This window comes from Ipomoea triloba, chromosome 1 (genome assembly GCF_003576645.1).
Source record: "Ipomoea triloba cultivar NCNSP0323 chromosome 1, ASM357664v1".
Classification (NCBI taxonomy): domain Eukaryota; kingdom Viridiplantae; phylum Streptophyta; class Magnoliopsida; order Solanales; family Convolvulaceae; genus Ipomoea; species Ipomoea triloba.
The window spans coordinates 6,974,951-6,990,210 of NC_044916.1; the positions used below are offsets into that span (position 1 = coordinate 6,974,951).

Here is a 15,260-nt window from a genome sequence, read left to right on the forward strand (position 1 = left end):
GTACGGGCGGGATGGGCGACCGCCTAGGACCCCATGATAGAAAGTGGATTCAATATATATATATATATATAGACCAGAAGTTTCTCCATCCCCAGACAACATCCATTCTCTTGGCCTGAAATTGAAAGTGGATTCAATATATATATATATATATATATATATATATATATATATATAGACCAAACTTGAGAACTGCTATGAAATTGGCAAACTAATAGTTCTAGTGTCAGTATATTACTAATGAAGTATATAAAAATATTCAAACAATGAAGTCAAAAAGGACATCTTGAAGATTAATATAAAATCATAAATGCAAATTCACACAATCATCCAAACAAACAAAATAACGACCCATATTCACTCTGTTCCAACCGGCCCCAAGGGTGGAGGGCAAATTTAGCAGTATCCCAAACTCAGTACTGGAAAATACTTCAGGAATAATAAACTCACAAAAGTTGGTGAAATAAGATTTGGAATCATAGCAATTGGAAATTTGTAATTTAGGAACTATAACACTACAGTCAGCATAGCAACTACATTGGGATATGATCATAGTGACAAAGGGAAATTCAATGCAATAAGATTTATTGCTAATAAGTTCAATATAATACTCACCATTCATGATAGCTTGCTTTTTGGAGTTGTAACTTGTAAGCATCATTAAACAGTATTTCCTTAGTGCTCCAGAAGTTTTCACAACATTTATAATAATAATAATCAAGGGTAATCTTGTAATTATCCCATCCACCCCCGAATTGAAATTCATGGGGATGTCATATGAATTTCAATTCCACAAGAGGGAATTGCAATTCCACCTCCAACTAAACAATATAATTGTGCTCTACAAAGAATTAGGTTGTTGTTGAATTACAACTATAACCAATCAAACATAGCATAACCTTCAATTTATTAAAAATGAATATTTTTCAGTGATTTACATTGTAATATAGAGCATGGTCCATAATTTAATTTGCCTCATATGCCTATATTTTTAAGGATCTAAATTTTTTATTAAAACATTTCACCATTTAACATAGTAATATAAGTAGATTTTATGAGATCAGTTACTTTATAGTAACCAATAAACAAAAATAGTTTTATTGTCAACTAGTGAAAGATTTGATGAAAAATTTAGTCCATGTTTATCCCATTTTTAATTTGCATATACCAAATTAAAATCTGAAAAATGCATGATAAGTCTCCCAGCATATGGAATCTAATGCCAAGTCAAAAAATTAGACTACTTTCCATCCCTATCAGTCTTCCAATATATTACCAGCGATGTTACTATTTGCTTGACACAAGATTTATCATTTTATCAATTTTATTATTTTTCTATGGTGAGTATTTTTTTTAATGTTGAAATGGAATTTAAATGTGCCAAAAATTAATTAATAAATGAAAATACTTCATTGACTTGGTCGGGTCATCGCACATGGCACATTAACTCCTGTTATTAAGTCCTTGACTGCGACCCTTATCAAACTCCAGCTATTAGTCCTGAATTCATAGTTTTATCATGTTATTTTTTGGTAAAACAGTAAATTAGGAAATATATAGTTATTTGAGTTTTTTATTGGTCCCGTAAAATAATAAAAGGAATAAGGTTCAAATTGGCTACTAAACTTAACCTGAAAGTACAATTAAGTCACTAAATCAAAAAAAAAAAAAGTGCAATTAGACCCCTGATTCCCTGAACACTCTAAATGTATGCAATTTCACCTAATAACAGATTACCATCTATTTCATCAGGTTACTTGCTTACGTGGACAGTGAATTAACATTTTAAAATAATTTTTAATAGTAAACTATCAAAATAAAAAATTAAAATAATTTAAAAAATTAAATTAAAAAACACCACACACACCATAATAAAGCAAAAGTTGTTTTGTAAAAGAAGTTTATTTTCCATAAATAATAATAATAATAATAATAATAAATTTGAGTTTATTCGTCCACAGGTTTCTATTAACGTGGCAAGAGTATTATTAAGAGGAGGGGGTGGCTGCATGTGTGTTTATTATTATTATTTTTAATTTCTTATTTTAATAATTTATTATTAAAAATTATTTTAAAATACCAATTCACCGTCCACAAACAAGTAACCTGATGAAATGTATGGTAACCTGCTACCAGGTGAAATTACATACATTTGGAGTGTTCATTAGTCTAATTACACTTCTTTTTTTATTCAGTAATCAAGTTACCTTCAGTGGTTAATTTGAACCTTATTCCATAATAAAAACACTAGTGATTGCTCGCACGCACCCTAAAGTGATTGCTAACTGCTGGCTGTCACTCTATAAACTTTTTTTCTTTTATTTTTCTTGTGGGTCCCACAAAACTAATTTTGGTTGTGTACTGTTGTTTACTTGGTGTGGGTCCACAAAACTCATTATTGGTGTGGAAGTTTACTTGCAAAGTACCAATATATATGGGAACTAAAACGTACTATAAGCTATAACACACCCTAAGTCAAGTGGGCGTCTCAATAGTGTATACTACGTGTGAGTGTGAGAGAAAGATCAAAATGGAAAGAAGGGTTTTTGAAGCAGCCCTAGAGGGAGATGTAGCAACTTTAAAGAGGTTGTTACGTGAAGATCCTTTGGTTCTCGATAAAATCTTGGTGAGTGTCAACTGCGAGACACCATTATATGTTGCCGCCATGTTGGGATACCATGATTTTGCTAATGAAATCCTCATAAAAAAACCCGAGCTCGCGAAGGAGTTGAACTCCAAGCAGTCTTCCCCTCTCCACCTCGCGGCGGCCAAAGGGCATGTCGGCGTGGTTAGAGCCATATTGTTAGTTGATCTCGAGATGTGTAAGGGTCGCGATAGAGATGGCCTAACTCCTCTCCACCTCGCGGCAATCAAAGGGAGAGTTGATGTGTTGAAGGAGCTGATTAATGCAATTTCAGTGAGTGGATTAGTTGATATGATGGGCGTGGATTATGAGCAGTTGGGAGAGAGCATTTTGCATATGTGTGTTAAGCATAGCAAGTTGGAGGCTTTGAAGACTCTGGTGGAGATGATAGGAGATGGTGGTGGGGATTTTGTGAATTATAAGGATAGTTTTGGCAACACCATTCTGCATCTTGCAGTGTCAGATAAACAAATTGAGGTAATTCTTTTTTATTCTTTTAAAAAAATTCTATTCGATGTCATTTTTTCTTCAGTAAAATAACACTATAAACATATAATATATCAGTTTATTCTTTTAGTTGAGATAAAACGTAACACATGCTTCAAATATAGTCATTTGCTAAGATAGTTAAAGTAATACAGATGCAATAATGTATGATACTTTCAAAACTAAAACAAATTTTATAAGCAAGTTCTTCTTTTGGATTCTCAATTATATTATAATTATCAATTTAAGTATATTTAATTTTTTAAACGTTTGATTTTTAGTCTAGAATATTTAAAAATTCAATGAAAGTGAAGCCTTTAAGATATTTTATACTAAATAATATAAAATATAGATGTCAATAACCTTATGATCAAGTGACATGAAGTGACTCTTTCAAATTGGAGATTATGGATTTGAGCATCAACGAAGGTGATGGCCTCAATGAGACTAATACTAAAAAACAGTTTTTTAAAAAATCTAGTTAGATCTTTTTAAAATTCAGAATGTCTTTATCCATTGATTATGACGAGTTATAATAACCCCAAATTTGAAAAAGTCATAGTTGGCTTGCGAATTGGCATCTACAGATGTTATGGCGTTTGCTGGCAAATTGACATACAACGATATAGGTGGACCTGATAATCAAATTTTACTTACCTTATTATTATTATTTCTTCTTTTTTTTTTTAGTACCGTCTTATGAATTTTTAATCCGATGTGTCGAATCTATAATAGTTATTTGTTACTTATAATAGAAATCGTAATATTTATTACATAAAATTTAATAACGATTTGAAATGAATAAATTGTTACTTACAATAAATATTGTAATATTAATATGTGAATACTATTTAATTAGGATAAAATGATTGTTACTTGATGATTTTGTCGGGATTGGGTTCACCATAAACCTGATATGGAAGTATAGAACGGGAAGTAGAAAAATAGTAGTAGTATTGTTCATCAGGGCGTTAGCCCAAAATAGTGCATACAAAGCCTATGACACTGGCCCAAATAATAAATAAATAATACAAGTAATAGCCCAAAGAATGAACTAAGAATAATATCGTAGCTACTTAAAATCAAACCTTGATATATGGGTTAAAGGTTAGGACTACAAACCACTAAGCCAGCTAGGATTTAGTGAACCAAGGGATGATTTTTAAGGGGAGGCAAGGGTGCCTTATATATTGTTAAAACCCTTCGGATGCTTGACAAATGTTCAGCTCCAGCTTACCTTAAATCTTGGTCGTACCCACTACCTGGATGCTAGCGATCTTCACATGGGTAAATAAAGCATCCTACCTTTTAATATATGATATTTTAAATGGCTTACATGGTTAGTGCTTGTGTTATTATGTTGGACATCTTGGGTTTGAAACCCCATGTTAGCATATCCTTCGTTTATTTTGCCCCAAGCTACCTTCTTCTTTAGCAATAAAAATGGACGGACACTCCCGACCTGTCTCTGAACAAAAAGGAAAGTTATTTTTTTTTGAGGCGTGATGCCTCGCTGGGTTGCCTTCCCTACTTGAGGGTCAAGAAAAGATGATTATCAGCTAGCTAGCCTCCTTAATTCCTACATGCGGGTTAATGAGCCGCCACCCCTACTCGTAGGCTCCTTGCACCGCCTTCCCTACATCAAACGCGTATGATTTTTTGTCTCTCTTTTTTTCTTAAAGCGCAATGCCTCGCTAGGCCACCTTCCTTACTTGCGGCTGTTGCGGCTCAGAAAAGATAGTGTTCATCTGTCTTCCCTACATGCAAGCCGATGAGCCGCCTTCCCTACATGCCTTCCCTACATGCAGGCCCATATCACTTTTTTTCCTCTCTTTTGTTTTTCTTGAGGCGCGATACCTCACTAGCCGCCTTCCCTACTTGCGTGCCCAAAAAAGATGTAGAAATGTACGTTTTTTTCTTACCTCCAAAGACTGCTTACGTAGCTTATGAGCTCATTTGGGTGTTAATTTTTTGCTGTAGTGTCTCCTATCTAGACTGTGGAGCTTCTAACTTTCGTTAGGACCACTTATCTTGTTTATGGATCCACTACTGCGTCTGTTTTTATTTTTCGGTAGCTTGCTCAGCCTACAAGCCCAATCAAAAGTATATGTTAATATTTTTCTAATGCAGAAATATTTTCCTTACATTACTGGGCTGCTTGCAAACCCACCAAGGTGTTGTTATTCAATCCATGGTTATCTACCCAGATTGCGGGCCCTTAATGGTCGAGGTATGGTCAATACTTTCATTGATGGCCTCCTCGTGAACGAGTTCAGGCTCCCTCCATGACTGATCCCTCATTTCGTCCCTTAGTTGTGGCCTCGAGCCCAATGCACTAGGCCCCCATCCTCTACAATACCTTCATCCTAGCTAGTGGAGTGCTGATTCGGGTAAGAGGATGATTTGCTTGAGTGTTCGGGTCAGCGATCGACTATCTGGTCGGGCTGGGTTGTGCCCCCCATTGTTGTTGGGCGGCCCAGTTGCTAATTGCATTAGCTATCTCATGAGCTAAAGGTAGGATGTTGGGCCTGACCCTCGAGTGACCTTGATTAGTTCTATCGACGGTAGCTTCTCTTCTAACGGTGGCTATAGTGCTAGTTGGACTTCTCATGTTCACTGAATGGGGAACGGACCCTCTCAAATTGGATCGACCATCGCCTTACTTGCTAAGGAGTTCTTGTAGGTCTCTAGAATGCTTGTTTTGTGACTGGGCCATTTTGGCGTATCTCGGGTTTAATTGTGTAATTGGAAAGGGTAAAACAGGTAGAAACTAAGAGCATGTACTTTTTGTAGTAATCTCCGCAGACGGTGCCAATGATGGTTTTGTCGGTACTGGGTCCACCATAATCTGAGTTTGGAAGTATAAAATGGGGGTAGGAAAATAGTAGTTTTATTACTCGGAGCATTTGGCCGAAAATAGCATGTACAAAGCCTGAGATACTAACCTAAAACGGCAGCCCAAATAATAAATAAATAATACAAAGTGCACCTTTCAAAAACAAAAAAAAAAAACAAAAAAACAAAAAAAAATACAAAGTGCAAGCTATAGCCCAAATAATGAACTAAGAATAATATCGTAACAACTCGGAATCAAACCCTACAATATTGGTTAAAGGTTAGGACCACAAACCACTAAGCCAACTATGATTTAGTAAACCAAGAGATGATTTTTAAGGGGAGGCAATGGTGCCTTATATATTGTTGAATACCCTCCAGATGCTTACAAATGTACCGTTGCAACTTGCCTTCAATCTTGGCCATACACGTGTCCCCCACGACCTGCTAGTGATCTTTGCATGGGTAAATAGAACATCCTACCTTTTAATAATTAATTATTAGATTGTATAATTAAGGAACTTGCTTTAATTTTGTTCGACATGCATCGATGATGATTAAATATAATGTTACTACCTAACTTACCAATTAATCTAGAGGATTGCATATATGCAGACTGTGAAGTTTTTGCTCATGCATACAACAATAGAAGTGAACGCTGAAAATTTGAATGGGTTAACAGCTATGGACATTCTGCTTCAAACTCGAAATGATGTGAAAGAGATGGGCATTGCTGAACTTCTTACGCACAAGGGAGCTAAAGAAGCATCGCAGCAGCAACAAATGCAAAGCCCCCAGAGCCAACCCTCCAAAAACAAGAAGAAAAACAAAAGAAAAAAGCCAATTGGCAATAATAATAGAAAGGAGCACTGGGTTCAAAAAATGAGAGACGCATTAATGGTGGCGGCGTCTTTGCTGGCAACTATGGCGTTTCAGGCAGTTGTGAGCCCTCCAGGCGGTTTATTCCAAAGCAGCGATACAGTTATAAGCGAGTCAGAAGTCCAAAATGATCCAAGCAGTTTCTTTTCTTTTATAGGAAACTCCGAATCATCATCATCGTCCAACTATAATTATAATGATTTTGCCCCTGCACCAGCTGTTGCACAGGACACAGAGACAATAAATTGTACAATTGGGAAATCCGTGATGTCTTATTACAAGCCACCGGTTTATAACATGTTCCTAGTGGCCAACACCATCAGCTTTCTTGCATCTCTCAGTATCATTCTGCTGTTCATAAGCGGTTTGCCGCTAAGCCGGAAATTCTTTATGTACATTATGATTATCGTGATGTGGGTGGCCATCACTGGGATGGGGTTAAGTTATTTCTTCTGCATATACATGATTACACCGCAGTGGATAAACATGAACGTAGGACTTTACTTGTACATCATCGGGGGGTGTTTGTTAGTAGGACATGGGGTTCTTTTCTTAGGGCATGTAATTCAGATGACAGTCAAAGTGGTCAAATGGGTGTACAGAGCAATGAGAGCATTGAAGAGAAAGCTGCCGTCCACCATGAATTCAAGTTCTATGGGTAAGGACGACTCTGCTCACGGGATCGATATATAATTAAGTTATTATGTACTCAACTCAATTGTTGAAGCATATGCTACATCTCAACTAAAAGTTTAAGCTGATAGTTGGATTGCACGTTTATGTGTATATATTATATGTTCAACAAATTAAACTTCTTTTAATTAACTTGTATTAGAACATTCTGGTTGTTGCTTGTTGTATTAGAACGTTCTGCATGCTTGTTGCTGAAGCCATATTAATGTAGCGTATAGTATATATAGTCTGTTACACTCCTTTATTCGATCTTCATATTGGAGATTTATGTATTTAGCAATTGATGATGAGTATATATTTAAAGTTTAATATGTGCGTGGCTAGGGAGAACTTAAATAATATTTTGATGTTTTGATATTTAAAATATGGGTCTAAGAAAGTCAAATCGGATCAATATAAAAATGTAATACTTATATTAATTAGGAATATATATAGTGTTTTTTATTTGCAAGAAAAAGTGTAATACTTTTATATTTTCATATAAAATATTACATTTTTCTTCAAAAGTATTACATTTTCATTTATACGTAATGTTGGCAAGTGTTTATTACTTATAATAAAAGAAACTATAATACTTTTAAAGAAAAATGTAATACTTTTAAATATAAATAAATGTAAAAGTATTACATTTTTTTTCAAAAGTATTAAACTTTTCTAAAGTAACAAACATGTATTCCAGTGTTACATTTTTCATAAATAGTTAAATACATTATTATTACATTTTATTTTGACCCGACCCATCTCACCTAAGTTTTTGCCTTTCTCAATAATGATATCTTCCATACCATTTGAAATTATGTAATGTAGATAAACATAAACAATTTAAAAATCAGATGGAGTATTAGTCGGAGTACGTAATTATTCTTAATAATATTCCAAACACAATATAAAGCAAATAAAGCACCAAATTAAGTACACAGTTGAATTTGATGACGCAGTTGGAGAACACATCCCAAACTGCAGGGCCATGCCCAAAACTTTTTCACTCAAAGATCAACCCGCAGTTTTTACAATACAAGGTTCAATGAATTATAAAATTAGGTCTACCACCTATTTAAACATTAACCTTATAAATAAACTATATGAAAAATTTTACAAGTACAATTTGATCTAATTCTACCGGCCAATTACACAAACTGTAACCAACCTGGATTTCAACATAGCTTGTACAAGTATCAAGTGGAGCAGCTACTCCAGATAATACTCCAATCTATCCCTATTTTTCTTGAAGTTTCTTTCACGAATTTTGTGGAAAATTATCAGCACCTGAAACTTCAATTCTCTTCATTACACTGCTCCAAATTTAGTGTAAGGACACCATGATATTAGGCTATTTTGTTGTCATTTACTCATGCCATTTACAGAGTGGAGTAAATAATAGCCACATGTTTATTGAGAAAATTCAGTCACACTCATCATGTAATTACTTTCATTAGGACATCAAGAATAAACCTCCAAAGAAAATACTTCAACAACAGTTTCACAAAATCATTTAGACCATCATACTTATAATAATCCAACCAAAACAACTAGCATATACCAATTAATTACTAAATTAATATTTTCATACTAATTTTGTACTAACACCATTCCCATCGATCATAGTAAAGAAAACCATCGAAATGAAATTATATATGTTGCAAACAGATTTGGGTCGTAAACTGGTGGACACGTGTGAATAGTTGGAATTAATAAACTGTTACAACATGTTTTATTAAAAGCATATTTTCTTATAAAAATGTCTTGCCGCGATATGAATATGACAAGAGGACAGGTTGACACCCCTTTAGGCCTTTATATTGTTATTTTCATAGTTTATATGCTTTGTAATTGTACTAAAGCCGTGGAAGACAAGCAAGTTATTCATCTACAAACCGCAACGACTAACTAAATATGTGCATTAAATAAATCTCTCTTTGTAATCCTTGCCGGGATCTAAATTGTCTATAGTTGATCGGCTCAAACCAAAAAGTTAATATTCAAACTTGTGACTTTATAGTTACAAGTTTATATCCTTAGTCATTTTGGCTGAGTTTATCCCAAAATTTAAATATTTTTAATTGGACGTCATCTGCTTCGTATTCTGAAATACCGTATGCGATCTGCGTGCCCATCTGGCCAGACTCTACCTGTTACTAAAGTCAACATACACTACGAAACTTCTTTCGACGTTTGAGAAAATTTACTTGGAAAATTCCAATATGGGAGCTAAAACTATAAGACACTGCACCCTAACTCAAATGCATGTCTCAATAGTATACAGTGTGAGAAAAAATAAAAATGGAGAGAAGGGTTTTCGAAGCTGCACTAGAGGGAGATGCAGCAACCCTAAAGAGGTTATTACATGAAGACCCTTTGGTTCTGGATCGAACCATAGTGAATATTTATTCCGAAACACCATTACATGTCGCAGCAATCCTAGGACACCATGATTTTGTTAAAGAAATCCTTAGAAAAAAACCCAAACTCGTTAAGGAGTTGAACTCGAAGCATTCCTCCCCTATTCACCTCGCGGCGGCCAAAGGGCACGTTGATGTGGTTAGAACCATTTTGTTAGTCGATCCCGGGATGTGTTTGGCTCGTGATAGAGATGGCCTAACTCCGGTCCACCTTGCGGCGATAAAAGGGAGAGTTGATGTGTTGAAGGAGCTGATTAATGCAATTTCTATTAGTGGATTAGTTGATATGATGGGCGTGGGTGATGAGCGGTTGGGAGAGAGCATTTTGCATATGTGTGTTAAGCATAGCCAGTTGGAGGCTTTGAAGATTATGGTGGAGATGATGGGAGACCGCGGTGAGGATTTTGTGAATTGTAGAGATGCTTTTGGTAACACTATATTGCATGTTGCAGTAACAGATAAACAAATTGAGGTAACTTTTGTGTTATTCTAGTTAATTTTTCTTCAAAATATTATGATATGGGCAACCTCAACCAACTTGTTCAGATTGCTGACTCTGTTACAATGTAGTATCTGTTCATAGCTACTTTCTCAACAATTACCTCCACTGAGACTCAAATCCACCCCCATCATCCATGTGGGAGTGTAAACCGGAACACCGGGTACCACTAGACCACAAGGTCTCTGGCAATTTAACCTCAGTTTAAATTAGTCAATTATGTAAATCATAAACTGGTTTACATTCTTTTGATATCTTGCAACTAGGGTCACAAAGAGGGATTTTCACTGCACACCTGGTCATCCAAAGAAAATTACAATATTATAAAAATAGCCACTTGAAAAACAATTAATGAATTCATTTGCAACATATGATGATATTTTTAAAATCAAATATAAAAAAATGTTCCTATTTAATTAGAAACGAATTGTTATATTCTTTTTTCAAATAAAATTGTTTGCGAAAAGCACATAATCACATATATAAACTTTTTTGAAAATTTAAAATAGTTAAAATTTCTTCATATATTTTACGAGCTAATTCTTCTTTTGGATTTTGAACTATAGTAATAAAATTATCAATTTAACTAGCTAGATTTAATGCTGAAATTTTTAAAACAATTACTTTTAGTCCAAAATATTTCAAATTTAAAAAGAATGAAGTCTTTAATTAAGATATTTAAACCGAAACATGAACGGTTTATACAAATTTAATATTAAATCTAATAAAATTAATAATTAAATTTAAAATTGTTATCATAACCAAGAGAGAAAAAAAAATTGAACTAGTTCTTTGGACATTCAAATCCAATGTCTTTATCCATTGTTTATCAAGAGTTATGACTTGGTAAATTCAGACCAGCAAACTTTGACTAAATATAACCTATACAAACAAATCCCATCTTCATTTCATTTGTTTTCTTCAATTATTCCTTCTTCTACATTTGTTGAGTTTGTCTCAAGGATTAGGAGTGAGCCCAGTGGGTCGGATTCGTGGTACATTGATATTTTGTGCATGTACATGTCTAGAGATGTCTATAAATACATTGGTTGTATCTCTAGGCATTCTATCAGATCATGCACAATTAACAAAAGAATAACTTGCCTCCGTAGACATGGACACATTGTGTGCCAACTACCGAATCATGCAAATCTTGTCTTCTTTATTTTATGTTATTGTTATTGTTTTTTGTTAAATCTCAACAATGTTTAACACTGATGAATATATATATTGTTACTACATACCTAACTTACGAAGAGGGCATGGGAATTGTTACATGCAGACAGTGAAGTTTTTGCTCATGTATACTGCAATAGAAGTGAATGCTCAGAACCTAAGTGGGTTAACAGCTATGGACATTCTCCTTCAGAGTAGAAATGATGTGAAGGAGATTGGCATTGCACAACTTCTTAGCCACAAGGGAGCTAAACATAATGCATGTCACCTCATAAACGCCACACAAACGAGCCAAAAACCACCCGGTAACAAGAAGAAAAGCAAAAGAAAAAGACCAAATGCAAAGCACTGGGTTCAAAAAACGCGAGACGCATTAATGGTGGCGGCTTCTTTGCTGGCAACAATGGCGTTCCAGGCCGTCGTTAGCCCTCCAGGCGGATTACTGCAAGACGATATAGTTATAAGTGAGTCACAAATCGAAAACAACATCAATACTATTTTTTCTTTACAGGGAAACTCCAATAATTCGTCTGCTTCACCGTCTAATTTGAACGACACAAAGATAAATGCAACAATTGGGAAATCCGTAATGTCTTACTACAAGCCACTGGTTTATAATTTGTTCCTAGTGGCCAACACGACGAGCTTCCTGGCATCTCTGAGTATAATACTGCTGTTGATAAGTGGGTTGCCGCTAAGCCGGAAATTCTTTATGTTCATCATGATGATCATAATGTGGGTGGCTATTACAGGGATGGCGTTAAGTTATTTCTTCTGTATACACATGATTACTCCCAAGGGAAAGAACATGAACATAGCACAGTACTTGTTCAGAATTGGGGTCGCTGTGTTAGAAGGACTTGCTATGATTCTGGTTATAGGGCATGCAATTCAGATGACAATCAATATGATAAAATGGTTGGGCAGAGCGTTCAAGAGAAAGTCGCAGGTGAATTCTAGTTCTGTGGTTATGGACTCATGTGACCAGATATCTGTCGCTTGAAGTTTAGGATAAAGACAGAATCTTCTAATTCAGTTTGAGTGTATGAATCTAAAGTTATTAGGGGAGTCTGGTTTATCCAATAAAATGTAGGATTATCCCTTGAAATACAATGATTTTGAAAATATGATATTATCTTATTTGTGTAGTTTGAATTCTCAAAATATAATATTAACTTGTTTGGTTAAAGCTACCTTAATATCATAATATTAACTAATTTATTGTAACATTCCTCTATATATAAGTTATATCAACATTCAAATTATGACTGAGAAGATTATTTTTTCAATATGGTAAATTCTAGAGGATCCTTTTTTTTTTAGAGAGAGAGAAGATCATTTTTTTCTTCTAACTATGTTAACATCTAAATCCTTCAAGTTGACCAATTGGATTGTTAATAACATTTGGGAACATCCGTACATACAGTAGCCAACAACTCTTCTCCTATCCCCAAATCCTTGGGGGTCTTGACTTCTCTATCCACGAGTTGTTTGATGAAAGAATCACAATTTTTTCTAAAGAGGTGATCTATTGGAAATGGCAATCAAACCAACATGTCTTATGCATATTCTTTAATAAAAATGATTTAGTATGATGAACGCAATAAGGACATGCTATTTTTTCTGTGGTTCACCATGCAGATAACATACCATAGATAAGAAAGTCATTAATGGTCCAAATCAACATAGCTAGCATCATAAAGTTTTGCTTTAACAAGATATCATAAGTTAAAAGGAAAATATTATGTATACTCCCATTTTCTACTCCCAACTTTTACTCCCACACACAAAATCTTGATGTATACATTTTGACGGTAATAATGTGTTACCGGTATGTATTTGAGTATTATTGAGTGTTATCAAGTATTTGAATACAATATTGAGCGTAGTGCTCAGAGCGTAGTGCTCAGTGTACAGATGAATTCAGTGTTGTTTTGTCTAGTCAGAAGTCCCCCTCACTATGTGGTTGTGAGTCCTTTTATTCCTTTCAGCTCAGTAACGGAGCATTGATGAGGAGTTGAACGTTGGACATCAATACCTGAGGTGTTGAATGCTGAGGAGCTGAACGTCGGTCATCAATGTTGAGGAGCTGAACGTTGGCCATCAATGCTGAGGAGTTGNACAATGGCGTTCCAGGCCGTCGTTAGCCCTCCAGGCGGATTACTGCAAGACGATATAGTTATAAGTGAGTCACAAATCGAAAACAACATCAATACTATTTTTTCTTTACAGGGAAACTCCAATAATTCGTCTGCTTCACCGTCTAATTTGAACGACACAAAGATAAATGCAACAATTGGGAAATCCGTAATGTCTTACTACAAGCCACTGGTTTATAATTTGTTCCTAGTGGCCAACACGACGAGCTTCCTGGCATCTCTGAGTATAATACTGCTGTTGATAAGTGGGTTGCCGCTAAGCCGGAAATTCTTTATGTTCATCATGATGATCATAATGTGGGTGGCTATTACAGGGATGGCGTTAAGTTATTTCTTCTGTATACACATGATTACTCCCAAGGGAAAGAACATGAACATAGCACAGTACTTGTTCAGAATTGGGGTCGCTGTGTTAGAAGGACTTGCTATGATTCTGGTTATAGGGCATGCAATTCAGATGACAATCAATATGATAAAATGGTTGGGCAGAGCGTTCAAGAGAAAGTCGCAGGTGAATTCTAGTTCTGTGGTTATGGACTCATGTGACCAGATATCTGTCGCTTGAAGTTTAGGATAAAGACAGAATCTTCTAATTCAGTTTGAGTGTATGAATCTAAAGTTATTAGGGGAGTCTGGTTTATCCAATAAAATGTAGGATTATCCCTTGAAATACAATGATTTTGAAAATATGATATTATCTTATTTGTGTAGTTTGAATTCTCAAAATATAATATTAACTTGTTTGGTTAAAGCTACCTTAATATCATAATATTAACTAATTTATTGTAACATTCCTCTATATATAAGTTATATCAACATTCAAATTATGACTGAGAAGATTATTTTTTCAATATGGTAAATTCTAGAGGATCCTTTTTTTTTTAGAGAGAGAGAAGATCATTTTTTTCTTCTAACTATGTTAACATCTAAATCCTTCAAGTTGACCAATTGGATTGTTAATAACATTTGGGAACATCCGTACATACAGTAGCCAACAACTCTTCTCCTATCCCCAAATCCTTGGGGGTCTTGACTTCTCTATCCACGAGTTGTTTGATGAAAGAATCACAATTTTTTCTAAAGAGGTGATCTATTGGAAATGGCAATCAAACCAACATGTCTTATGCATATTCTTTAATAAAAATGATTTAGTATGATGAACGCAATAAGGACATGCTATTTTTTCTGTGGTTCACCATGCAGATAACATACCATAGATAAGAAAGTCATTAATGGTCCAAATCAACATAGCTAGCATCATAAAGTTTTGCTTTAACAAGATATCATAAGTTAAAAGGAAAATATTATGTATACTCCCATTTTCTACTCCCAACTTTTACTCCCACACACAAAATCTTGATGTATACATTTTGACGGTAATAATGTGTTACCGGTATGTATTTGAGTATTATTGAGTGTTATCAAGTATTTGAATACAATATTGAGCGTAGTGCTCAGAGCGTAGTGCTCAGTGTACAGATGAATTCAGT

At 34.8% G+C, this 15,260-nt stretch overlaps 2 protein-coding genes across 3 annotated transcripts; both read left to right on the plus strand.

The window, feature by feature from the left end:
- The first annotated feature begins 2,471 nt into the window (after positions 1-2,471).
- Positions 2,472-7,733, plus strand: LOC116019295 (ankyrin repeat-containing protein BDA1-like). 2 transcript variants are annotated; one of them, XM_031259451.1, is made up of 2 exons: positions 2,472-3,121; positions 6,563-7,733. In XM_031259451.1, the coding sequence occupies exons 1-2, from the start codon at positions 2,531-2,533 to the stop codon at positions 7,535-7,537; spliced, it is 1,566 nt and encodes a 521-aa protein (XP_031115311.1). In that variant the 5' UTR covers positions 2,472-2,530; the 3' UTR covers positions 7,538-7,733. The 2 variants fall into 2 exon arrangements, with proteins under 2 accessions (XP_031115311.1, XP_031115318.1); XM_031259458.1 differs by having other exon boundaries at positions 2,473-3,121; positions 6,581-7,733.
- Positions 7,734-9,812: 2,079 nt separating this feature from the next.
- On the plus strand, positions 9,813-14,401 carry LOC116020721 (ankyrin repeat-containing protein ITN1-like). Its single transcript, XM_031261256.1, has 4 exons — positions 9,813-10,408; positions 11,718-12,591; positions 12,676-12,700; positions 13,729-14,401. Exons 1-4 carry the CDS (start codon positions 9,818-9,820, stop codon positions 14,333-14,335), a joined length of 2,097 nt encoding a protein of 698 aa, XP_031117116.1. The 5' UTR covers positions 9,813-9,817; the 3' UTR covers positions 14,336-14,401.
- Positions 14,402-15,260: the final 859 nt, after the last annotated feature.

Bases quoted from the DNA above. Each gene is read 5' to 3' on its own strand.
- LOC116019295 (XM_031259451.1), top strand. From the start codon at position 2,531: ATGGAAAGAAGGGTTTTTGAAGCAGCCCTAGAGGGAGATGTAGCAACT. The intron at 3,122-6,562 runs GTAATTCTTTTT...CAATTAATCTAG, and splicing joins TGTCAGATAAACAAATTGAG to AGGATTGCATATATGCAGAC.